General features: G+C 35.5%; 1 protein-coding gene across 1 annotated transcript; it reads right to left on the bottom strand.

The window, feature by feature from the left end:
- Window positions 1-325: 325 nt before the first annotated feature.
- Window positions 326-26,226, bottom strand: LOC113230699 (threonine--tRNA ligase, cytoplasmic). The gene is made up of 15 exons (XM_026464749.1): window positions 26,153-26,226; window positions 24,650-24,894; window positions 17,555-17,726; window positions 16,708-16,785; window positions 16,256-16,434; window positions 15,123-15,201; window positions 14,654-14,800; window positions 14,193-14,302; window positions 13,418-13,573; window positions 11,236-11,413; window positions 8,883-9,005; window positions 5,515-5,693; window positions 3,689-3,863; window positions 1,347-1,461; window positions 326-718 (listed from the first exon to the last, which is right to left on the bottom strand). Exons 1-15 carry the CDS (start codon window positions 26,201-26,203, stop codon window positions 558-560), a joined length of 2,148 nt encoding a protein of 715 aa, XP_026320534.1. The 5' UTR covers window positions 26,204-26,226; the 3' UTR covers window positions 326-557.
- Window positions 26,227-27,064: the final 838 nt, after the last annotated feature.

The following is a 27,064-nucleotide window of genomic DNA, read 5'->3' as shown; positions in this document are numbered from 1 at the left end:
CAGATAACCCTAATGATAGCCGACCTCCGGTAGGAAACGCCGCCTCAAAAAAAAGTTTTAGTAGGACCACATCGATCGTTAAACACACTGACAGCGGGTGCGGGTCGGGCGCGTGTCGGGTCGGGTACACGGCGGGTATAATTCCGTGTACCTATATGAATGAATGCCATCACTGCCACTTCCCTGAGACTCTATTGAACCTCAACTGCCATTGCAACTAGATTTTAGCAGAATAACAAATAAATATTAGACAACATCACATACGTTGCTCTGGTCCTAATGTAAGTTACTAAAGCACTTGTGTTATGGAAATCGAAAACAACCACAGTACCAAATACACCTAGACCCGAGACAATATAGAAAAGTTAGTTTCTACATTGAGCCGGCTGGGGATCGAACTCGGGACCTCAGAGATGGCGACACCATGAAAACCGGTGTGCAAGCCACTACATAGTCTAATATTGTCATAACTGCAATTATAATCTCAGTGGAGTCCCATTGATTTCAAGAGAGAAAATTAGCAGAATTGGGGCTTGAATATTCGGCGAAATCCTTTCTTATCCTGAGTTCAACAGCTGACTGTCTTCAGACAGTGTCTTCTCCTTAACCAAAGTGTTGAGATGGTCCACCAAAGCTTGTATAGACATCTCCCCGTGAATTTTGTTGTCTCGTGTACGGACATTCACAGTTCCAGAGCTCTTCTCGCGTTCACCTACCACTGTAAAAGTAAAGTCTAATTATAATATAGTAATATTAACTAATAGTGAAAATCTCGTGTACTACGTGTATTATTGTGCAACGTCACGCCCTACATGGATACGCGGCTTATACAGGTGTTTTTTTAAATGAGACAGTATGGGGAAATCCGAAACCATAGAAGATACAAGGAAACTGTCTTAATAATAAATATTTATTATTAAGACAGTAATAATTTGGTAGTCAAACTTTTGGTCAAGCGTGAGTTGTCCATAAAAATGAATAAAACTGATCAACATTTTTTCAGTACTGTTTGACTCAGTTTCATGAAGAAATACGAACGAAAATAACATGGACGAAAAAAATGGGACAACAGAAGTTGGTCAAATTTCAAAAAATGTTTTTTCATACAAAATTAATAACATTTCACCAACTTTCGCTGTCCCGATTCTTTTCTTCCAATACAATAAAATCATTCTTATAAGGAACTTATTTTGTCATCATTAATTTTATCACATTGTCTTCTGGTCTCGAACAAAATTCTCTGTTCCGCTAGCATATAAACAAATTCAATAGGAAATCTCGAGAAAATCCAGGACTCGAACCTTACAAAAGTTCAAAATTGGTTGGAACATGAAACGATTACTTACCAAGGATGTAGTTGAACTGCGCGAGCTGTGCGTTGCGCACTTTCTTGTTCAGCGTGTCGCCGGCATCCGTATCTGCTTCCGACATGAACCCGGCCTCGGACAGCTTCGCGTTCACCTGACAACAAACAATACAAAATACATTTATTACACTTCCAAAACACAACAACAAAATAATAAAAACCAATAGAACAAAGAAATAAACATATATAGAACAATACATCATGGCATGTATATTCGAATGACAGGGTACAGAGGGTCGAAGTCATCGGTACGAGATCATCACGGTCTGCAATTAGAATGGGCGTTCCTCAAGGTTCAGTTCTAGGTCCATTTATATTTTTATTCATATTAATGACTTACCTAACCATGTGGAGGGAGGAGTGTGTAATGTATCATATAAATATTTTTAACCCAACGCTCATTCAAAATAATTCCATTTAATATTAAATAACAATTATATGTCATAAGCCTCAGTTTTCATAACTAAGTAGATCATTCAACCGAAGTGAATTTGATCTAAAATTTCTTCGGAAACATACACAGCTACAGGTAAATATCTCGTGAAAATTATCTGAATTGACAATACATATAATGATTGTTATACAAAAAGAGCTTTATATAAAATGCTCTTATAAAATGTGAATGTTATTATTACTAACGACAATTATATGAAATTAAGACGTTATAGGAAGTATTGAGACCAAGTGAAAATCATACTATTTGACTGCCTCTGTGGTAGAGTCGCTTGCATACCGGTTTTCATGAAGTCGCCATCTTTAGAAGTCCCGGGTTCGATCCCCGGCCGGGTCAGTGTCGAAAACTAACTGTTGTATATTGTCGCGGGTCTGGGTGTTTGTAGTACCGTCGTTGTTTCCGATTTTCATAACACAAGTGCTTTAGCTACTTACTTTGGGACCAGAGCAATGTATGTGATGTTGTATATATATATATATATACTTAGAATAATAACGCATAGAATGATAGTTTCATATCAAACGAACTGTCACAAGTGAGGCAAAAATCAAATTCATGTAGGCTAGTTTCAGTAGTAGGTTAATTTTCGGTTTTAGTGAATATTTATATAAAAACACAAGTTGAAACGCGTTACTTCCTTGTGGATGTGATTTTAGTATCTATTTTATGTTTGTGTGACGTATTTTTACACTCATTTACCGCACATTTCGTCATTTTTAGCTAAAATTCTTGATCTATTCGCGGTGCAAGTTGACCTTGAGCACTGAAGGCCCGCCCGCTCGTGTAGGCCCTTTTGGCGCGCTTCAATTTGCCTCACTTGGCGTGTGCGGACTAGGTTTCTATGCGTTATTATTCTAAGTGTATATATATATATATATATATATATATATTACATGAACGTTGTTATATCTATTACAATTAGTTTATTTCATTTTCACACAAATGAGGCCATTTTCACACCTGATGATATTTTCTTTTTTTTAAAAACTAATCTAACCTAAAAGAATCCCGTCCTGTATCGTGTCCGGCTCAAAAGTTACTAGACTTCAAAGGGAGGAGGATGTCTATTCGAAAGTTACTAGACTTCAAAGGGAGGAGGATGTCTATTCGACTGTATGTTTTTTTGGATGTATGTTACGCGATAACTCCAGCATTCGTTAACCGATTTTGATGATTCTTTTTTTTGTTGGAAAGAGGGTACCTCAGATGTGGTCCCATTTGAACAAAATATTCCACCTTGAAGGGTAGCAAACTAGGGGATAAATGACTTTTAAGGACGGTTTTTTAGTACTCTGGACAGAGATTATTACAAATAATTCATTTATTGTTAAATAAATATAGCTAATCTCTTATATATATTACACTAATATAAAGAAAGAATGTACAAACAAGATACCTAAAATGGTACTAATTTACTTAGTTTAAGTCATAGTTTCCCAAAGTGGTCCCTACTACTAATGGTCCCCATAGGGCGCTGTAGAGTCTTAGGTAGGGATCTCGGAAGCAATTGGGGGGTGTTGATGCTGTCTGGGGGTTGAAAAAAAGCCAGAAGTATCTATATAAACTACACTACATAATTGTACTTTTTTCCCTTGTCGTTTTTTGTGTTAAGATTTAATTGTATAGCTTTATGAAAATTGTATAATAATTTAAAAAATTCAATTATGATAATACTATCATGACTTCCTAGACATTTATTTTACTTGTACTTGTATTTATCTTTTATCTTTAAATTCAAATTGTTTATTAATTAATGAATGTTATGTACTCCTTGATGGGTTATGTGTTACAAATAAAAAAATATTTAAGTTAATTAGAAAAGTGTACCTTATTAAATAAATAAATAAACGCTCTTAAAGTAAACTCACCTGTAGAGCGTAGTCGTCGAACGCTGGACCAACAGGCACGACGCATACTTGTCTCGGACTGAGCCAGAAGGGCCATTTTCCCGCGTACGATTCACTGAGAATCGCGATCATCCGTTCCACGGACCCGAGGATCGCGCGGTGGATGATTACAGGGCGTTTCTTGTCGCCGCTTTCACTGAATAAGACATAAATAATACGTTATTGATGCTACTGTCTTGGACGTCTTTAACGTTATGTATTATGTTGGTACCCAAGTTTTTTTTTATTGACCAAAATACAGAAAAAATAGTTATTTACTAGTTACAAGCGGCGTTTACAAAAGTCCTTTCGGCTTTATCTGCGACAAAGGAGTTCAGGTAAATTTAAGTAAAAATATAATATAATGGAGCAAAAACAACAGACAAAAAAACTGGTGTCCTATCATGTTAAACAAAAACTAACTTAATTGCATAAATTGGTAGAAAAACGTGCTAACTTACATACTCATGCAATAACAATTAAACAAATTACAAAATAAAGTTTATATTCATCAGTTTTAAAAAATATAAAAGATAAACGTAAAACGTTTAAAAATATATGTATATGTCAAATATTAATGTATTATTTATTGGCCATGTTGATCTACAATCTTTTGCTATATTTTAGGTACTTCTAGAATTCAGCTTTCATAAAAAAACCGTCTTTACTTAAAGAATATAGCTTTAAGTGTTCTTTGATGATCTTTTCCTTATCAAAGTTGTGTCTGTACAAATAATCTTGTAACAACCGAAACAAGTGAAAATCTGAAGGGGCTTATCGAACGAATACGTTGGATGAGGTAGTGCATCTCAACCTGTACATGCAATAGTTTTTGATGACTTTGTAAACGTGTGTCCATAGGTCGCAGGTTCAAACCGGCTTGAAGGACCAAAACGATGCTGCTGGGGCCAATACTACGCTATAGTATTGACTCCTAATTGTTTAAATAGATGAGTTAAATAAGAAAATAGTTTATGGTAAGGATACAAGCTAGACGAGGCCGAGTTCTTTTAAGTTGTTATTATCCACGAATTTTGGTTAACCTACATTAATTGTCTATTGACGTGCACAGGTAAACAAACGGCCGCGGAAAGTAGGGCGTAAAGTAAGTAAAAACTAAAATGTGTGATTGTAAACAGTTTGGCATTATCTTGACGAAATATGTACAGTACATCCCCATAGCTTTATTAGTATATAATTCACGAAAAATGCCTAGAACTGAAGCATCGTAAAGATGCCGTATTTCACCGTGATAACCGTATCGCCCAGTTAGTACCTTTACAGCTACCAGTCCTGGCGAGAGATGTCGCTATTCACTGTATTAATTAAATTTTTATTGAATTGATACAGTGAATAAACCTGTAATAGATTTCTCATAGACGGCGCTACGACTAAAAAGTCGTTGAAAGACCAAGTACAAAGACACGACGCAAGCACATAGAAAAATTCGTGAGGTCCGTTGGTTCGTTCCGTGGCTTAGTTGGTATAGCGTCTGGCACGGTATGCAAGAAGACGTCGGTTCGAATCCGACCGGATCGAAGGAATTTTTTCTGAGTGTTCGATCTTTGTATTAATAATTATAACTAGTGGAGTAATTTCACAAAAAATAATTGAATATCAATTCAATAAAAAATTAATTAATTTAGAATGCTTAAACACAATGATAGGGTTACCTTGAACGCAGTTCATTTATAATTTATCCGTAGATCAACTAATATAGACGGAACAGTTAATATATATTCTCAGACATAAAAAAAATCGTTTATTACCTTTGAGGATCGAATATTATTATCCCATAAAAAAAATACCTGACGTAAGTGAGATTGAATCTCTCCGGCAGCTGGAAGTCCAGCTGTATGGTGGCACACTGGTGCGAGCGGCGCAGCGCGTCCTGGATGGCGATGTCGATCTTGGGCCCGTAGAAAGCGCCGTCGCCAGGGCTCAGCTGCCACGGCCGCCCGAACTTGTTCAACGAGTCTTCCAACGCCTGAAACAGTTTCAATTCTAACTTGGGTGAAAAGAGATAACGTCAAATTCAAGATAAAATTCGAAAATTCAATAGATAAAATAAATGTACACTTGAAAACGTCACATTTACGCTACTGCTCGTTCACTACGCTGACTTTCCTGAGAAGAACGAGCAAGAAACTCTAGGGATTGCTCTTTTCAAATAAACTTAAATGCTATGGAATACACTTTGAATCAAATTTGTGTGGAATCTAGAGCCATGTCGTCTTTCCATACATTTTTATCTAACACTTAGTCGTCAATTTTGTAATATGACTTTCCGTCTTCAATTTTGTAGTTGACAGACCGCTTGTGTTATTTAATTTAATTAAGAGTTTTGGCTTGGACACAAGTCCTTTGAGTCATGTCTTCGTTTAATTATCGGGATTCTCATTAAATAATTTCCAGTGTGCGGTTCTACAACATTATGTTTTCATTTTCTCTTAAATAACTTAGTTCTCTTGTTTGGGCTTTCTAAATAGTCTTTTAGGCGGCGGGAGTCAATATTTATGTTTTCACTTTCATTATTTCACATTATTGTCACTTTGAACAAAAACTATGATTCGTAATTATTGGACTTTTCAGGATAAACTCTTGTAGTTTGGTTTGAAATAAGGAATATAGTTCTAACTTTCTTGATCACTATTTCTATCTTCATATTTTCTTCATAATATACTTAAAATAAAATTTGGAAAAACTGTACTTGTAACTTTGAAAGCCAGCCTTTTTCAGGTCGCTTGTGAAAAATCTCGCATGTGTAGTGAGGAGGCAACACCCAAGTATCAAACATTGTACACTTCCGCGACGTCGTACTTTTGAACTGGGGCCTTAACGTGAAGTCTTATTACAGTTTAGTATAGGTTCGTAAGGACAAAAAAACGGGATGGTGATATTACACTTCATGTAGCACTGTCTCACAACGATTCATTTTATATCCTGAAGTGAATCGTAATAAGAGTTCACGGTAAGGCCCCAGATGAAATCATGTAGTGTGCCTCTCACGTATACTTCATCAAAAAACATTCTTTATTCCCAACGTGATGCTCTAGTCCGTGACACTCGTTTCGCCACAAACGTGAAATTTCAAACATCCGAAAAGCTTCGAGTGCTTGATAGAAGTCATCACGTGGAAAAGCCTTCTCACAAATACAACTACAAAAAAAATCGAATACATTCATCATGTATTATAGTTCTAGTTAAGTATATTATGTAGTGAAAGGTGTATAGTCAGTTAGTAATAAACGAATCGTCGAGAAGTACACTCGTTTCCATTTCGTCTGCAAGCTCTCCTACTTCCCTCTTCACCTCAATCAGCTTTGTTAACAAGAGAGGTAAGTACATCTTCCATTGACACTTTAGAACGGCCTTCTAATTCCTCACACATATCATTGTCTACGTAAAGTTATTCATTCTGTGGTCAGAATGGAGAAAGAGGTCATTCTATAAGTCAGTGTACAATGTTTACATAAAAAAGTCTTTTTTTCGTTACAATTAATTTATCTTCCCCTATTATATGCATAATAATATTGAATTATTAAATAATATTGAATAATAGTTCTTCCAATTTTATAATTATTTTTAGGCGCTCGTTGCTTTTAAGCCCGCCTAAGATCTTTTAGACAAATGGTTGGCTGAAAAACAGCGCTGTCTGCGACAACAACGTTTCCAGACAGCACAAGCTGAGACACCTCCTTTTGCCTTCTGACATGTTTGGCGTTTATTGTTTGTTTATGTTTGGCTTGACATGTTATTTGTGTCATTGTGGCAATAAAGGATATTTGTATTTGCCTCAAGAGCGATTTGATTATGCTAAGCAACAACATTGGTGCTTCAATTGTTTGAAACCCTCGTATCGTCAGCGACATCCATAGAGTATATAACCAGAAATAGAGACAAAATGTCATTTAATTAGTTTGACAACTATTCTGCTATATCATTACTGTGACAACTGCGCTCCAACTGGCCAGCCCAAATTCGAAACAATTGACGGGTGTCAATGGTTTCACTTCAAATCGACCAGTTTAACTTGAGCTTTGCTGTAATGGACGAAAATTGAAAATTTACGTATTTAATATGTAATTACCGATGAAATGTGATTACATTTGTTTTGTAATTAGATGTTTTGCTGCTTTTCCCACACGTGGATGGAACATTTACCCCACTAACCATTGTTAGAGATGTCATCATTATTATAATAAACACAGGATATTTTTGGAATACACGGAGACGTACACACAGGTCAGTTGTTGGTGCTGTACTATTTCAGCTTTCTAATTTGTGATTTCGGAGCAAACGAGAGTTGATATTTAAAAGCGATATAAAGTGCATTTGCCTGATGAGTTGCCAGGGATGGATGGCCCTTATTTTGTCTCTAATTCTGGTTATATACTCGATACGAACATTCGTGATGCTTCTGGCCGCTTCTCTACGAAAGTTGACGACCGTCATGACTATTTTCATTTTTGAAGCTGCCGTACGGAAGAAGGGACGTGCGCTAAGGCGGAACCAGTCTCTCAGATTCTTCAACCACGAGGTTTTCCCTCTACCACGACTACGCTTTCCTTGGACTTTCCCCTGCATTAGTTGAAGAATCCGTTATGTATTGCCTCCTATTACGTGGCCAAAATACTGCAGCTTCCTTTCCTTTACAGTTCTGAGTATTTCCAACATTTTTCATATTCGAAGAACCTCAACATTGGTGACCTTTTGTACCCACAATATGCCAAGCATATGTCTGTACATGCATCTCAAAGGACATCAGTTTTGAGTATAATGGTACAACACTCCATACTAAACAATAAGATTCTGAGCATGTACACAAGAATGGTTAAAAGGTAAAAACTGCCACGACACTGAAAATAATAATAATAATAACGTACACACTCACAACCCCGCACTAGGGAAACCTTCAATGGCGGGTGCCATGGACACACACATTCCACCAATTCCAAAAATTCCACCCAAACTCACGAGTGGAAAAAAAGTAGATCATGCAAATATTTCTCCGGGCTCGGGAATCGAACCCTGACCTCTGCGTGGAAGACCAGCAGGGTAAGCGGCCATGTAGGTAGTTAAATGAAAGTAATTAATCCAAAGTCAGAAATTAAATTAATAGAAAAGGAAAACATCGCGATAGAACCTGCATGTCGAAGACCATTTTGCAACCAACCTTTTCAGCCTGATTCCAGGATTCAATGTCACCGAGATACTTCTCTGGCCTGGTCGAGAGATTCAGCTGGAAGGTGAATCCAAAAGTCGAGTATACGTGCTCCAGGAATTCCAGGCATGCCACCTGAAAACATACAATAATACAATTTTTCAAGAGAGAGAAATTCCAGCCTTAATTTTTGTGTTATAACTTGGCAAGGGAAATAATCCGGATATCCCATAAATAATACTTCAATTGCAAACCGCAAATATTGTACATTGTTACAAGAACGGTAAGGCAATTACCAAATGGTTACAGCAACATTTTAATGGCTTAAACGTTTGTAATTGATATTCCGACCGTGTGGTATACAATATTCTTTATCAATTAAAAAATGTAAAATAAAATTTAAAAACGTTTTATTTCATTCATATTATAATTTATATTAAGCCAATTTTAATTACAGCAGAAAAAACTTATACAAAAAACAATTAAACATGAAATCTTATTGTAACGTTAAATTGAATGAATATCACGATATTTTACTACCATGATATTCAAATTATTTTTGTATAATTACTCCACTAGTTTGTTTTCTTATTGCTTCGTCTATTTGCTTTTTAACACTTACATATGCTCGTCTAATGCTTACATAGGTATTCAACCAAACCTATTTCGTTTTTGTTATTTAAAATTAGTCGGCATATTTATTAAGTAAGTAAATTATTAGTAAATTGTGAACAGAAGATCTTTCCTGTTACTTTATAATGATGTATCAATATAAATAGGGTTAAAATGAAGTACATAACTTATATTATATTTAACTCTTATCAATGTAATTTCATTGTCATCTGTTTTGTTGCCCATATAATTAATAAACAAATAACGAAACAAAATATATTAACTTAATTTTAAATTTATGTTTGAGTATGCATCTTATAAATTATAAATTAAATTAAGTTGACTGTAATTAGTTTTAATAAATAAAATAAATAAGTCCACTTCAGGCCTTCGGGGACGCGACAGTGGCGGTGGCCGACCCCGTAGTTTGTCCGGGCGATGGGAGCGAATAAATTTTAACATATAAAAACCATTACTACCCTAGGGCCTAGTTTTCCTGCACTTATTGCTACTTACAAGAAAACGTGATGAAAAATAACAATGACCAAGGGAATTACACTACGGGCAAAATGTCACTCGAAAAGCTAGTGTGAATTTACTTGACAAAATTTAGGAAGGAATGAACGAATGAACGGGTGAATGACTGTACGAGGAAAAAGTATGAACGAGTGAATGTAGGAATGAGTGGATGTGTGAAGGAGTGTACGTATGAGCGAATGAATGTTGTGTGAATTACTTAACGAGTCTCTAAGCCCTATTGGTTTTTAAAACAATATTTATCGTGTCTTTGGTTAGACAATAGACCTGGATAAAACAATGTTCTTTACTGTTGTTAATCTTTTTTATCTTTACGATATCTAATGACGGAACGAACAAGTCGTGCGCCTGGTGGAAAGCGACACGCCTGTCCATAACAGTTGCAGTGCCACTCAGAACTTTAAATCGCTAAGGTCTGAGGGTCGCTAAGATCTGAGGGGCACTCCCACTGCGCCCTGATATATAAGTTTACATGTAGAGATGGGTTTTTACCCGATAAATATCCCATAAATATCCGTTTTTACTGAGTATTTATCCTAAAACATGGATTACATTATTTTTTGTGCGTTTTTATAACAAAATTCATTAGAATTCATTTTTATTAAATAATTACGTTTTTGCCATTCTTTTATGTAATAATACTGTTCTACCTACATTTTTCGAGTCGAGTGGTATAAAAAATTCGATTGACAGAAACCTATCAAATTAAATGTAATCCTTGAGTTGACCTGCGCACGAGCATTAATAAAGTGCGGCCCAACTTTATGGTCTTGGGGTCTCTACAAGATACTTAATAAAGCCACATTTGGACTTGAAATATTTCACACACAAAATCTATTAATTAAACACATGATATAAAAAAATAAATGTTTATAATTGTGTAGGTACACAAAGTGTTTTAAAAATATACTTTGTTTTACTAAATATAAATAATAAACCACGATTATTTATCCATATTTTTGGATAAATATCGAGTACAAATGGATATTTATCCTAAGTATTTATCCCAATGATATTATTTATCCATGACCTGTCTCCAGTCCCACGTGCCAGTAATTTTACCAACACCTTTACCCTTCAAAACCGGAACGCAATAATGCTCATATTACTAACTCGTGAAAAGACGAAATTGTAACAATTCATATCCTCCCTTGTAGTATTTTTATTATGACAATTTTTCTCTCAATAATAAAATTCATATTTTTAGTGTGCTTACCATCTCCTGTTCAATTTGCTGTGGCGTACAGAATATATGTCCATCGTCCTGTTGGAATCGTCGTACTCGCGTAAGACCGGTCAGGGCTCCGCTGAGTTCGTTGCGATGCAACACGCCGAAGTCCGCCATGCGGAGTGGAAGTTCACGCCACGATCGGGTGCGGTGGTCAAACATTAAGCTGGAGAGTAAAAACATTTTCAGCTCCAAAAATGAAACTTGATATCAGTTCGTTGGTGTTTGGTTTCAATCAAATACAAATACACCGAGCATTCTGACCATCGAGTATATAACCAGAAATAGAGACGAAATAAGGGCCACACATTCTTGGTAACTCATCTGTGATATATCACTTATAAATATCAACTCTCGTTTGCACTGAAATTACAAATTAGAAAGCTGAAATAGTACAGCGCCAACAACTGACTTGTGTGTACGTCTCCGCATATTCTAAAAATATTCTGTATTTATTGTAATAATGATAATGTCTCTAACAATGGCGTGCTGTTTAATTCAGTGGAGTGGGGAAAAACATCTAATTACAAAACAAACGGAATCAAATTTCATCGGTAATTAAATATTAAATACGTAATTTTGCAATTTTCGCCCATTACAGCAAAGCTCAAGTTAACTGGTGAATTTGAAGTAAAACAATTGACGACACCCGTCAATTGTTTCAAATTCGAGCTGGCCAATCGGAGCGCAGTTGTCACAGTAATGATACGGCAGAATAGTTTTCAAAGAAATGAAATGATATTTCGTGTCTATTTCTGGTTATACACTCGATGATTCTGACTATACCCAAAATCTAGGATGATCCCTGTGACAGTTCATAATAATCTACATATTAGATTGTTTAAGTAAATACATTAAATAACACCAAATAATGTTCATCTGTGAGAAATTAACGGAAAAATATTTTTTATGATTTTATTATTTTTATTATGAGCCCATACTGTCCTACTGCTTTTTTATAATTATGAATACAAAAATCGAAAAACACATAGAAAAATGTCCTCGATCCGGTGGGACCTGAAACCACGTCCATGCCACGTCTGAAGCCACGGGTCCAGTTACCGAGTAGTCGAAATTCTCCTATATGTTTTCGATATGTATCTTTGTACGGACTTTCGGCATTCGTCGCCGCTTGTGACATCTGTACGCTGTAGAGACATGGGCGCTCTGTGAAATTGAGAAGATAGACGCTCTGGAAATGTGGTGAGAAGAATGCTTGGGGTATCGTGGACAGCCTTTCGTTCAAACGCCTCCATGCTCCAAGAACTCGACACAGTGGTGCAAACTCGCATCCTAAAATTCTTCGGTCACTTCTCAAGACGGAATTTTGACTCCATAGAGCGTCTTGTTATGCAAGGCAGAGTGGAGGGAATGCGCGGAAGGTCACTCATTCGATGGACCGATCAAATAAAATCTGTAGTAGGCGGTCCTTTACATGAGTGCACGAGGGAGTCCACTAACAGAGAGAGATGGCGAGATGTCGTGAGGCAAGCCATATTAACATTCACAAACGTACTCCGTGATAACCGCGACCACTCTGGCAAGAGTGATACGAAAGAGAAGAAGAGACATCTAGAGAGATTTTTTAAATAACCTTCTCACGGCAGCCGATACCTTTACAGGTATCACAACTGACGCAGACGTCTCTTATCGATCAAATGTATTTATTGACATTTTTTGTGAAATAGCTCCACCAGTTTTGTTATAATTATGAATAGAAAGGTCGAACATAGAAAAATTTTTTGTCATGCAGCATGGACGTGTTTTCGATTTTTCTATTCATAAACATAACAAAACTAGTGGAGTTACTTCACAAAAATCTCAATATTTTTTTCATTTTTTCAAAAATGCATAATTTTTTTACGACATCGTGCTATGGTTACTGCATTTGCTAGAGATGAGGTGTATCGATAAAAAGTCTTCGACTTTAATGAAAAGATGTATACTGCGTAATAAATTCCATGTCAGTGCAGCGGCAATAAATTTACATATCCGTGTTATTACTTTCTTGAAACCTATAAATTATTGATACGATAAACGTTTTTAGAAATTTACTAAAATAATTATAACGAACACCCACGGCTCTGTCATTTTTGACAGCTATCGTTTTTTTACATTCTTTTCAATGCCTAAAAGTACATAGTATAGTTTCGAGACGACTTTCACTTACCAATGTCCAGGACAATTCATTGGTTTCAATGCGAAGGTCTCCTTCTCCACGTCGAAGGAGAACATATTGTCCGCATAGTGCGCCCAGTGGCCCGAGGTCTGCCACAGCTTCGCGTTGTACATGTTTGGGGATACCACTTCTTGGTAGCCACGGAACCTAAGTTTTAAAAATTAATAATTATAACATTACGTTTATTACCCTTAAAATATTAATAAACTTTTTGAAAATGGTTCCTAAATATATGCTAATATTTTCAAGTTATAGACAACATTTTTATTGCCTCCGTGGCTGAAAGGTTACCATGTCGGACTGCCACTATATTTCTATGGCCTACATTTATTTCTCTTGTGAGTTTGGGTGTCATTTGTGGTTGTCTATGTGTGTGTCCATGGCACCAGCGACACAGGGTTTCCCTAGTGCGGGGCTATGAAAGTATTTCGTCACTCAGTTAGGCACCTTTATAGCTACCAGCCCTGGCAGAGATGTCGCTATTCACTGTAATTATGTGTTTTATTGAATGTCAAGATATTCCACCACCATGATATTCAATTATTTTTCGTCAAATTACTTCTCATAGATGGCCCTACGGCTAAAACGCCGTTAAAAACCAGATACAACAACAAGTACATGAAAAAATTCGTGAGGTCCGCTGGTTCGTTCCGTTGCTTAGTTGGCATAGCGTCTGCCACGGTATGCTAGAAGACGTCGCTTCGAATCCGGCCCGGTCGAAGGAATTTTTTTCCAAGTGTTCGATCTTTGTATTAATAATTGGTACCTGTATTGTTCCCGTATGAAGTTGACGAGGGTGTTGTATATGTGGGCGCCTCGCGGTTGGAAGAAGCATGACCCTGGTGACAGTTCGTGGAAGAAGAACAGCTCTTGTTCCTAGAACAATGGTATCTTCTTTATTACACTGTATATTGTACAGAGAGTCCTCATCAACCTATTTACACGTCCCACTGCTGGACACAGGTCTCCTCTCACGCGAGGGTATAGTGGGCACGCTGACCCCATGTGGGTTGGGAACTTCCAACTTTTTCCGAGGGTTGTGCACCATCTTCGATATGCAAGTTTCGTCATGTTTTCCTTCACATATTATTTACTTGCAAGCGGGCAATACTTTCGCGCAATGAACTGTCATTTTACTCTATCTTCAAGAAAGTCAGACTATAGATAACATATGTAAGGATTATCGTCCTAGACAGTTCGTTGTATTGAAAGATTTGAAAAACTTACTCGGCCAATCTTACGATGATCTCTCTTAGCAGCCTCCTCCTGTATGGTCTCCCACTCTTTGAGTTGTTTGGGCTCCGGGAAAGAAACTCCGTAAACTCTTTGAAGAGATTCCGCGTCAGCTTTGCCCTCCCAGTACGTTGCCGAATTCTGGGAATAACAAAAACTTTGAGAACATTTTTTATATAAATTAAGAGAAAAAAAAATTATATAGAGAAATTAACCAATCGGGTAGAAAATCGGTTTCTAGATATAAACATTGTATTTCTTCAATTAATTCATTTATATTAATTCATTAATCGTTCATTTTAACGGTCTTCCGTTATATTTATTGGCAACACTAAATGTATTTTTTGCTAAGGCAAGAAATTTACAAAAACAATATATACTTACCCTTTTAAATTCAGTGCCAAAAAAGGAGAATGTCTAATTTGCGTAAGTTTAGTTTTATGGCAAAATATAAATAAATTACCTTAGTAACTTTGCAAGCTTTAACTTTGCCCGTATGCCGAACATGGGGTCCTCTACACAAATCTATCAATGGGCCGCATCTGTAAGAGAATTACGTTTTTTACATCATACCCTTATAAAGCACATGAAAATGAAACAATATGAAATTTTATAGCTCTTCTATTAGAGCTATAAAAAAATCTCCTGAAAAGTTGTAATTTTGGACATGGAGGGAAAGTACTTAAAGTACATATTGTATGTTATAGAAACATTGTCATGTTTTGTTAAAAGTAAGTAATACTGCATTCAAAGATTTTTTCTTTTTCTTTCGAAAGAGTCAATTATAAAATTTAATTCCTTTTAAGTAACGTAGTATCGTAAATCAAAGAAACATCGTTAAATTTTACAATTTTATAATTTATTTCTTGTATGCAAATTCTCAATCCATACTGAATATACTATACTTTAAAGGAATTAATCCTTATAATTGCCCCCTACAATCAGCACCATGAAAACACCGATTTTTTTTTCACATTTGATGAGTTTGAGTCTCAAATGAGGCAAGAAACTTTTTCAAAAATCTTTGAATGCAATATTACTTACTTTTAAACTAATATCCTATCTACAATATTTTAAATACTTTCCCTCCGTGTCGCATAGTAGTGGGACACCCTGTATATAAAAACAAAAAATTTAATTGTGTTGGGATCGAGCAAGAAATCTTTGAGAAGCATTTGACCGATCATAAGCTTTTGCTCACGCGTTCTGCGAATCTAAAATAGAAGAGATGATCGGTTGTGATCCTCCTTAACTTGCAGGCCGTTTCCTATAGGAACTATATGCTAATTACTTTGTAAGTTTTTCTGACAGTTTGTTTTTTGTTTAGCGCGCTATTCTTTGACATTAGCCGAAAAAGTACAAAGATATAGAGAAAAATTGAAGAACCCAGTCTTCAAGTTCCAATTTAAATGTAGTTTTGATTATTGATGCAAAAACTGAACAACACAACGAAAAATTCCTTCGATCTGACTGGATTCGAAGCAGTATCTGTTGCCATGCTGGGGCCATTATATGGAGTATTTTTACAAAAGATGATATTAATATTTGTAAAAGGTCATAAATAAATTTTGCTAGATGATTGTAGTTAAGAATTACCTGTACACCGTAGTGGTAGGTGTATCAACTTTCTCCTTCAAGATTCGCACTTTGAAAGGATTGTAATCGAACATTTCGAGCAACTGCTCCTTAGTGAGTTCCAGCCGCTCAAACGGCTGCTTCTCCTTTGCTATCTTCTTTATTAGACCTTCTAAGACGTGGAAATCTGATGATGAAATCTGGAAACCAGAAGCAGTTGGTAATTGGTATAAAATGATGTACGCAACTCTTAAAAATGGCAATCTGTCTTGTTGTACACCCCCATAGTGTGGATCTAGAAAGTTTGTAATTGTAAGTAAAAATATAACTTAGATTTTTTGCCTTTCATTTTTAATAATCTCAGGATTTATGAGGGATTTGAGGGGTCTCCATGTATTCCTTGAAGGTTAGGTAAATATGTCAATTCCGATCTTTGATAATTCTGCATTATTTAAATACAACATTAAACTTACCCCTTTATCAGGATAATACATATCGTAATAGAACCCTTCTTCTATTGGCGGGCCGTAGCACAGGCATCCTCCATACACCTGAAAAAAAGCTTGTGTTATACTTGATAATAGTGAACATTTATCACTTAGCCATCAAATATTTAAAAAAACTAGTCAATAACACTTGGGTACAAATAATACACGTACAGTGGGCTTCAAAAACATGGAAACGTTCAAAGCAGTCAATTTTATCCATTGAGAGAGCTCAACCTTAACACACATTCACATACAAGCGTTGCACACACACACGCGAGTACAGTAGCAGTAAGAGCTTCTTGTGAAAGAGTTCGTCCAGGGAAGTACTGCCACCTTAACTATTTTTGCCGCCAAGCAGTAATGTTAGCATTACTGCGTTCCGGTTTTGAAGGGTTAAGGGTGCTGGTGAAATTACAGGCACATGGGACTTGTCAACTTATGTCTCAGGGTGACGGGTGCAGTGGCAGTGCCACTCAGATCTTTGCAATTTAAAGCTCTAAGTGGCACTGCACCTGTTATGGACAGGCGTGTAGCTTACCATCTGACACACGACTTGTTCATCCCGTCACTTAATGTTATAAAAAAAAAAAAAGAAAAAACACGCCTACATGCACGCACTGGCGTAGTAACGCAATTATACAAATACAGACATCTATACAGATATATTTGACAAAAATAAAGTTTTTTAATAAAAGGCATACTTTTTGAAGTGTGACTTCCCTTTTCTATTATTTTAAATGTATAGAATGATTTTGATCTATGTTGTACATGTAGTTGTGTCAATATTTTATATCATAATACATATGTATATACCCTATATAATATTATATACCCTCTCCATTGCCTCTCCGAGCATATGTGCAGACGAGTGCCAAAACACAGCCTGAGCATCTGTGTTATCCCACCGCAGCAACTCCAACTTGCAGTCACCCTCCAAAGGTCGATCCAGATCCCACAGCTCGTTGTTCACGCGAGCAATGATCGTTGAGTCTGCCAGGCCTTGGCTGTGGGGAGATATTACTAGTATAGTAGATAAAACGTCCAAGGTGGGACATAAGCCATACCTTGGACCATCGAGTATAAAACCAGAAATAGAAACGAAATAAGGGCCATATATTCCTGGTAACACAGCGATACAGCTCTTATATATACTCCCGTTTACACTGAAATATAGACAGGCCAACTACTGGCCTGTGTCTACGTCTCCGCATATTCCAAAAAATATTCTGTATTTATTGTAATAAAGATAATATCTCTAACAATGCCGTGCTGTTCTATTCGGTGGTGTGGGAAAAACAGCAAAACATTTAATTCCAAAACAAACGGAATCACATTTCATCGGTAATTAAATATTAAATATGTATTTTTTGCAATTTTCGTCCATTATAGCAATGCTCAAATTAACTGGTCGATTTGAAGTGAAACAGTTGACGACACCCGTCAATTGTTTCGAACTCGGGCTAGCCAATCGGAGCGCAGTCGTCACAGTTATAATATGGCAGAATAGTTTTCAAACAAATTAAATGACATTTCGTCTCTATTTTTGGTTATATAATCGATGCCTTGGACACACTTTCTTCATTGTTTTTTCAAACATTTAGATTGCAAATACCGTTGTAAATGCGAGAACTACGGTATTTACACGGAAATCCGGGATTGTCCCGAAATTTTTCATCTTGTTCTGTGTCCAGTAATGAAACTTTACTGTCCCGGATACCAAACACTTAAGCCCGGTTTACATAGATCAAAAATTTAGCGAAGCGGCGAGTGCAAGTACAGTGACGAGTAGCCTGGACAGTTGACTGTTTACACTACGGCCAGTCAAGTGGCATTTCTCCAGCGAAATAAATAATAATAATAACGCACACGCTCAACATAGCCCCGCACTAGGAAACCTGTGTCGCGGGTGCCAAGGACGCACACATAAACAACCACAAATTACACCCAAACTCACGAGAGAAATAAATGTAGGCCATACAAATATTTCTCCCGGCCCGGGAATCGAACCTGGGACCTATGTGTGGCAGTAACCTTTTGGCCACGGAAGCAGTTGCAAGAAAAGCAAATCTTGGTGCTAATGCTCTGTTACTCAAAGAACTGGCTACTGAAGATCGACAGGAATATCGAGACTTACGACACACAACAACAATGGATACTGTACTAAATTTTGCTGTTTATATTACACCAAGTGGCGAGGCCAAGTTGACTCGCCACTGCTCGATCGGTTCACACCACTGTCCTTGTTCACTGTACTTGCCTACTTCGCTAAGCGATTGACCTATGTAAACCGGGCTTTAGAAGTTGTTTTTACAAACTTATTAGAGTCGTTTTCATAAAAGAAGTCCCTGAACTAAGAAGCGCTGTAGTTGTGCCAATTAATTTCGTAATATTGATTGCGAATGACATAATTTTTTTGTAGGTACTCAATGAGTATTAAGAACTCCCAAAAGATGGTAGAAAACAATTTTACAGCCCTGTTATAACCATCAAATTTGATAGATGGCCATCTGACAAATTACTTCTAGTAGTAAACATCTCGTCTCCCTTACCCTAGTAGAATTGACCCGGAAATGGTAAGCCAGTGTCTTGCAACCCTAACTAACTCGGCCTGTGGCACGTGGTCGAGTTTGGATTAAGGTTGTGCTTATGCTGCGGGATGCGTCATACCCAGTGCTGGACCAGCGGGCAGTAACGAAATTATTGATATAGTAAGTCCCAAGTTAGGCACAAGGTCAGCTATACAACTAAATAAAACTATCACTTTTAAACTGTAAGCTGTAGCGTTATATAAGTAATTGGCGTAAGGGATATTTTTTAATTATCTTATCATTTTCAATACCCAGATATTCAAAGTGAATATAGTAGAGTGGCGTAACCAAGAGTGGTTAACTCTGAATTTGCAGGTAATTAATATTCATTGATTGCTTTTAAAGATTAGTAAGTTAATTAAACCTCACAGTCTTAGTTTCGTTAGCATGACTAATGTCACACTGTAGCAGTCATAGTGTAGGCTCCATTAATCATGCAAACAAAGTCAACAAATATCACAGCAGCACACCTGCACATAAATCTACTTACAATTCATTCCAAAACTCGCTTGTAACAAAACATAACAATGTTGAGTTACATAATATACTTTGAACTATAAATCTTATTAAAATAGGTATAAAAGTATTCTCATTCTGCTTGGCAGTAGAGAAATAGTCTTCTAGATTATTGATGACATTTCTTATATGAGGTGTTGATTTGGTTTTTAATTTTCCCAAAAGAATCACACAGGGAGATCTCACTATCTATTCTAATATACAATTTATAAAAGACCTATAGTATGAATTATAATTTGATGTCCAAAATATAAACAAATGGGATAACCGAGTAAAAAAAAATATTTTAAATGGCAGTGTCCTATTTTTGACAATAATAAACATTTGGAAATCTTTTGAAGCTGTAATTTTTTTATTTAATTCGTATTTTGCAATATACATTTTTACTTAGTTTCATTTAATACAATAATTATAATAGAAGACTAACTTTAAGGTCGTAAATAATATTATGATACTAGTAACACAATCGGGATGAAAAACATTTTCTGTGCTGCCATTTTGTCGTGTCACAGATAGCATTTGTGGTTCGATTCTCAAACTCGAATGTTTTCTTGTCTGGGTAGTGCGTTTGTTAAATTATTGTGTTGTCAGTTTTTGTTTATTGATAATATTTTGAATTAGATAATTAAAAGTGTATAAATTGAGAGCCTCCTCCTTTTCAATTTCCGTTGAAAATAAAATGTTTAGTACATTCACACTTTGATAATGACATTTCTTTGTTTCCATTTTAGACATCTAATGATTCATACCACAATTATTAAGCTATGGCAAAATTCTTCACATAAGGAAGTCATCACCTTTATCGACACAGAATCACAATAAGCTAGACAAGAAAACTTAAGTATCCATGTTATAAAAATGACATATAATAAAAATGAAAGATTTCTATACTTTTTCTGACCAGAACAAGTGAATTCCCTCTTAATATGTGTGGTGACTCTCTAGGCGAGGCTAAGCTTTGCCACTGCAGTGTTGTTACCTATTGCCCCTCCAATGGACCAGACCTTGTGTGCTGCAACGTATTTGGCATTGCAGCACAGAAGGTCTGGTGCAGTACCAGTTGCTTCCAAATAATTTTGTTAATTCCTTCTCATATCTCGCAGCTCTCTCCAAAACAAATGAACAAGCTATTGTGTGACAGTATATGAATAAAAAATGGATGGCACACGCCACCATATCAAATATATTTAGTGAATTTGTAAGAATTTATTTAAATTTCTTACTTCAATGTTATATATACCTGTGTGATGCAATTAACAGACCAAATCGACACCCACTATTATACAATGTAAATAAGTGTAATTAAATGACAACATGATTATGGGAATGATCATATTAAATGTAGCAATGATGAAACTACTATAGTCCATTTGTTTAGGTACTTAACTAAATGTATACAATCTTGAGATGTCTATTTAATGAAATATACATTTATAAAATCATTTTTACTTACTTTCAAATACAAAATATAAATAGTTAGCTTCATATGAAATTGCATACCTATTTTTATACCTATTGATTAGCAAGATTGTTTACATTTAGTTAAGTACCTAAACAAATACAGTGTTGAATTTCGTGAAATCTAAAGGCATTATCTGTTATCTCTTGTAACAACTGCCAGAATTGTCGGAGACGGAAAATTGTAGTGTACAAACAAAGATACTTTTACTGATCTATTCTACTTTATGGTTAAAATTTTTGATAGAAAAAAGTTGTGAGTTCTGTTTATTATTGCAACAATATGAAGGTGTACATAATCCATAGATACTATACTTCGTTTCAATCCATTTTAAACTGACCTGACCATAGATGTTTTGGTGATGGCCAGTTGTAATGCCAACTATAAATCTATTTATTTATTTATTTGGTTCTCCAACAATGAGTACAATACACATTACAATAACACAATTATACAAAACATAAATACAATTGCCCCATTACTTAGAGGAGAACACCGCATGCACAATAATCAGTTTATTTTTTATTTTTTTACATAATGTTAACATTCTATTAAAAAATACTTATTAAGAGAGAAAAGAGAATCTATAACTATTAGTACAATACAAGTCTTTTAAGTAAGTTCATTGACATAGTAGCCAAATCAGCTGAATTGTAATATTGCATATAAAGTGTATACATCCGAGAGAGGGGACAGTGCAATCTGAGATTAGTATGATGTTTAGGAATGCAAAACAACTTCCTATTATTTCTCTGTGGTCGAGTTGGAGCGCTGAACTGAATTTTACTTAATAAATCTGGACAATTAAAAACCCCAGTGACTGATTTCTTAAAAAAAAACTAAGTTTGCATTTTCCGTCTTATTTCAAGTGTAGTAAACCCAAAATGGTTTAAATTGCGTCTTGTTTCAAGTGTAGTAAACCCAAAATGGTTTAAACGATCTGTATATGAGCTGAGTTTCTTGGCCATATTGCAGCTGTAGGCTAAGTGATACATGAATCTTTTCTGAAGTTTCTCAATTCTTATGCTATGAACATTGTAGCACGGTGGCCAGACTACGCTGCAATACTCCAAGTGACTCCTAACCAAAAACTTGTACATTATAAGTGTTGGTTTTTAAAGTTCTTACATTTTCTTAATACAAATCTGAGCATTCTTGAAACCTTTGCAACAATATTGTCGATATGTTTGTCAAACTTAATCTTTTTATCAAAGTAGTAGTTCAAGAGTTTCTCCAATTAAGTTATATTTGGCAGGTATAATGTTTTGATTCTAGTAAATTTAACGTGATTGCATTTCTTAATGTTTAAAGCCATCCTGTTCGTTTTGCACCAACTTGAAAGCCTATTGAGATTATCCTGAAAAAAGGCAGAGTCAGCTAAGTCTTGAATAGACTTTATGGCCTTAAGATCGTCGGCAAACAAATATGTTTGTGAATCGAGAAAACATGTATAGATATTGTTAATAAACAGTATGAAAAGGTAAGGACCCAGGTGAGATCCTTACGGAATGCCAGACGTTGCCGATTGCGTAAGGATTTGGGCTAAAACCGTTTAACATTACACTGAGATTGTGTCCGGACAGATAAGAATTGAACCAACTCAGCAAGGACTCTTTAACTTATTGATTAAGATATGATGCACTGTGTCGAACGCATTGCTGAAGTCTGTATAAACCGTATCCCCGTGTACGTGCATCTATTACTTCCACGAGGTCTTCAGCGTATGTCGTTAAATTTGTTGCTGTAGACCTATTTTTCACAAAACCATGTAGGCTGTTCATCAAAAGTGGAGACATATGCCAAGATAACACTTTTTGGACAAATTATAGCCTCCAATTCCTTTGCTAATGTAGAAAGTATTGCAATGGGCCTGTAGTTGGATACTATCGATTTGTCTTTATTCCTATAATAAGCTGGTTAGTAAACCAGTACGGATATTTCTTATTAGGTTTCTTAGCAAAGGGAACAAATTTTTTTATTATAGAATAAAGTACTTCATAAAAAAATGCCAATCATTTTATCAGCAGAACAGCTAGAATTTAATTTTACTGACCAATCTATTTCGTTCTGAGGTGACTAGTCGGCTTTATAGTAACACAATTTACTTGTAGACATATTATATGTATATACTAAATGTTTTTGGAAACGATAGACTAATTTGTAAAACAGGGTGATGTGAATCTACCATTGAGATAATGTCAATTGCTGGAACCACACTGACAGACTGAGAGTTACATAGCACAAGATCAAGTGTTCTATCATTATCATTCTTTAAATAATTAAATTCTATTAGTTAATTGAATGAATTGATTTTTTAAATTGAGTCAAACTAGTGGTTTTCCTTACATAACCTATACAAGCGTATTTAAAATTTACGAAATCTTAATTTTAAATCCTCCTTCAAATCCTCACACTTAGATATTCGTTCAATTGTGATTGAAATTTTCAATTTACTAATTGATTACAAAAACTTTAATTGAATGAACCGAATGCTTCTCTTCTCTCTCTCTTCATACAGCACTATGCAACCATAGACAAGTCATAATTGTATAGCTGAAAAATACCTCACTTTTGGATGACCATTTTTCAAATATGATTTTCTGATGCTATTCAAATTAATATTGTTGGAAAAAGCGATGAGATATCTAGTCGAAATCTTAAAAATATATGTGAAAGTTACTAATAAAATAAAAAGTTACTAAAGCTACTTAATCTATTTATTGAGTGATTGCTTTAGAATTTTAACCAAAAAGTTTTGTTTATTTTATGTTTATGTAATGGATTGGAACAGATTGTAAATAGAACTTCTAGAAGTTACATTCATGTGTACATTATAGTACAACTTTGTGTGTGGAGCAGATTCTAGCAATGTCTGTAGTCCATTCAATGACTATTGCCAATGTTTAGCATAGTAATCATCAAAGCCACTTCGTATTGAATGTTTATACTAATAATACTTCTTTTTACAACCCTTTGACGAGAATGTGTCGGGCCTACAATGACCTTATGGCTGACCCTGGCGATGATTTAGGGATGGATATATTTGATGGTAATGTTAAAAGATTTCGCAATCGGATCCACAACCACCACGGTTTCTCTCTTTCATGGTTATAGTCATAGTAATTATTTTTTATTTAAGGTTATAGTTTTATTTATGCCTAAGTATTTTATATTAATTTACAAATAATTTATATTTCAAACAATATTGTTTACTCATGATTGGTCATGCTGTATGTACATGTTTAGGTTTACATTCAAGAGTAGAACTAGTAGTAATGTTTAAGCTTTGGTTAAGGAGTGAATGTAAACTGTTTTGTACATCTAATAAATAAATAAATAAATAAATAAATAAAGCAAAACTCACCTAATTCCTTTAGCTACATCATAAGGTGTAGTCTTCCATGCTTTTGCTTCTACAGTCTTTCCATCAGGCAGTGTCACAACAATGCTGACATCAGGTTTATTGGCAAGTTGCTCTACATATTGAGCCTTATACTTGTCCCATAATTCAATACGTTTTTGGATGTATTCTGGCCATGGATTCAGCTCGGAAACTCCACTGGATGTGTCTTCTTTTTTCTTTTTTTCCTTCATTGCTTTTGCTTTGGACTGGAGAAGAAAATTTTATTTTTATTCATGTGCTGTTGTCTTTTGAATCCATTTTTAACTTGGAAATAAAGAAAAAGTATGCAGATTCTAAATAACTTAATATACTTCAATAGTTCAGTTTTAGAAATGTAATGTATATATGAAAAACCAAACTTGTAAATTTTAATCCACAATATTTGAAGATTTCTAACATCCTATACAGTCGATGTTCTATTACAAATGATAATTAAATTCAAATGTAAATAATATGCACCAAATCATTTTCATTGACAATAAGATGTGACAAAATTGCTGTTCTTTTTAATCAAAAATAATAATGTTTGTTTTTTTCTTAATAATACCAAGTGATAGGACAAACAAGTTGTGCGCTTGGCGGTAAGCAACATTCCTGTCCAAAACAATTGCAGTGCCACTCAGAGATTGAAATCACAAATGAGGGGCACTGCCACTGCGCTCATCACCCCGAGACACAAGTTGAAAAGTCCCATGTGCCCATTTACTTACAATTATATGGACGTCGGGTCTGCGCTAAAAAGTGTCCAAACTTATAGGGCGTTAAAATCATATACAGAGCGTCATTCACGCTTTAGTCTTCATTTGTTCGACTGACAGCGAAGCAAGCAGAATTAGACAGTACTGCGATGACATTACAATTTAAATTCAACGTTTTAGCTTTTTCATATTCCTTTACATGTCACTACGTTTAAATAGGTTGACTTGGCACATTTTTTCGTGGTTTTTGTATTAGACCCGTCGTCCATTGATTTGTAAGTCAATGCATGCGCCTGTAATTTCACCAGCACCTTTCCCCTTCAAAACCGAAACACAGTAATGCTCACATGACTTGGCAGTACTTCCCTGGATGAAATCATTCACAAGGACCTCTACTTCTACTGAATGTAATCATTTTACGTGTTAATTGTACAGCCAAAATAGCACAAAAGAGTAGCTCATATGAAAATCCAGCATTACTGCATGCAGGAATATAACGCTAAGCATTCAGATGGATACGTTACTTTCAACGATTTTTCGCGTTTCAAATGTAATAAGTCTATTTAAACAGTTTTATGATGTTACATACAAATGTTTAACAAACTTTTTAGAGAAAATATACGCTGACGAAATCCTACAAACCCATGTGGCAAAGCCCTCTTTGAAGCGAACCGCGCAGCTAACACGGAATCGGGACAACGTTAACATCACTTGGGAAATGTGTAACTATACCGTTTGAAGCAAGAATAATTATTTAAAGTCCTGCCTTTTCGTTTATATTTAGGTTCTGAATATTTTCGACCCCTGAACCATCCATTGCGCTCACGTCGTGGCTACACCGGGTTGACAATGACACGAGAATTTGTATTGTACTCCCAGGGTTACCACTTATTTCTTTTTTTTTCTTATATTTTGGCACTTGGAGGCCAGCCTTGGCCATATGCAATTTCCTCTGAGTTGCAAATTTTTGATACTTCTTCCAAATAAATATTTTCTTGGTTCTTGAGACTAGATAGATACAACCGAATTCTATCAAGTAACTTGTACTAGACATGTGTCGATTCGAACAGCACCTGTGACCCAATAACCCGGGTTACTAGCCTCTAAATAATCCGTTCATTATAGAGTTTCATGGTTCATGCGCGCAAAAATCCACTATATGGCCATAATTTTAGAGATTATTCAATAATTCACATAGCACTCAGTCTAGAACAGACAATACTATTGTTTTGTCTCATTCACTCTCACATGAAGTCCCCACTTACGACACGGTTCGCCTTCTCACTCTTCGTTTGGGTCGAGCATTTGTTCGATCGAACCAAAAAGTCAAGCAATCGATCAACAGGTTAACAGATCAATGAGTCATTCATCCTAATTGTTCCGTGGCGTAGTGTCCATTACACGGTAATTTTGTACGTTTAATCTGTTTTTCGGTGTGTAGTGATTATATAAGAGTGCACTAGCAAATTTTAAAGTATTAATGAATAATAAATTAGTAATTTTGAATGCTCATAAGTTTTTTGCTATGTATCTTTGTTTTGTAGCGTTACTTTTCCTAGAAAGAAATTTTAGTGTCCTAACTGTGGCTTATCAATGATGCATTTAACTTTATACACATTACCCATCAGCAGAAAATAATAATAATTAATTGTATAACTTGACACTTTTAAACGCCATA

Source organism: Hyposmocoma kahamanoa, unplaced genomic scaffold (genome assembly GCF_003589595.1).
Source record: "Hyposmocoma kahamanoa isolate Upper Pololo Valley unplaced genomic scaffold, ASM358959v1 64, whole genome shotgun sequence".
In the NCBI taxonomy this organism is placed as follows: Eukaryota; Metazoa; Arthropoda; class Insecta; order Lepidoptera; family Cosmopterigidae; genus Hyposmocoma; species Hyposmocoma kahamanoa.
Note: the sequence above shows the minus strand (reverse complement) of the source record. Positions and strands in the feature narration are given on the sequence as shown.

What these genes read in the sequence shown, in the direction of transcription:
- LOC113230699 (XM_026464749.1), bottom strand. Translation starts at nt 26,203, where the DNA reads ATGGATGGTTCAGGGGTCGAAAATATTCAGAACCTAAATATAAACGAA. An exon ending in GATGTAGCTAAAGGAATTAG is followed by an intron (nt 17,727 to 24,649) that starts GTGAGTTTTGCT and finishes ATCTCCCCACAG; the next exon opens with CCAAGGCCTGGCAGACTCAA. An exon ending in AAGCTTGCAAAGTTACTAAG is followed by an intron (nt 14,801 to 15,122) that starts GTAATTTATTTA and finishes TGTTATTCCCAG; the next exon opens with AATTCGGCAACGTACTGGGA.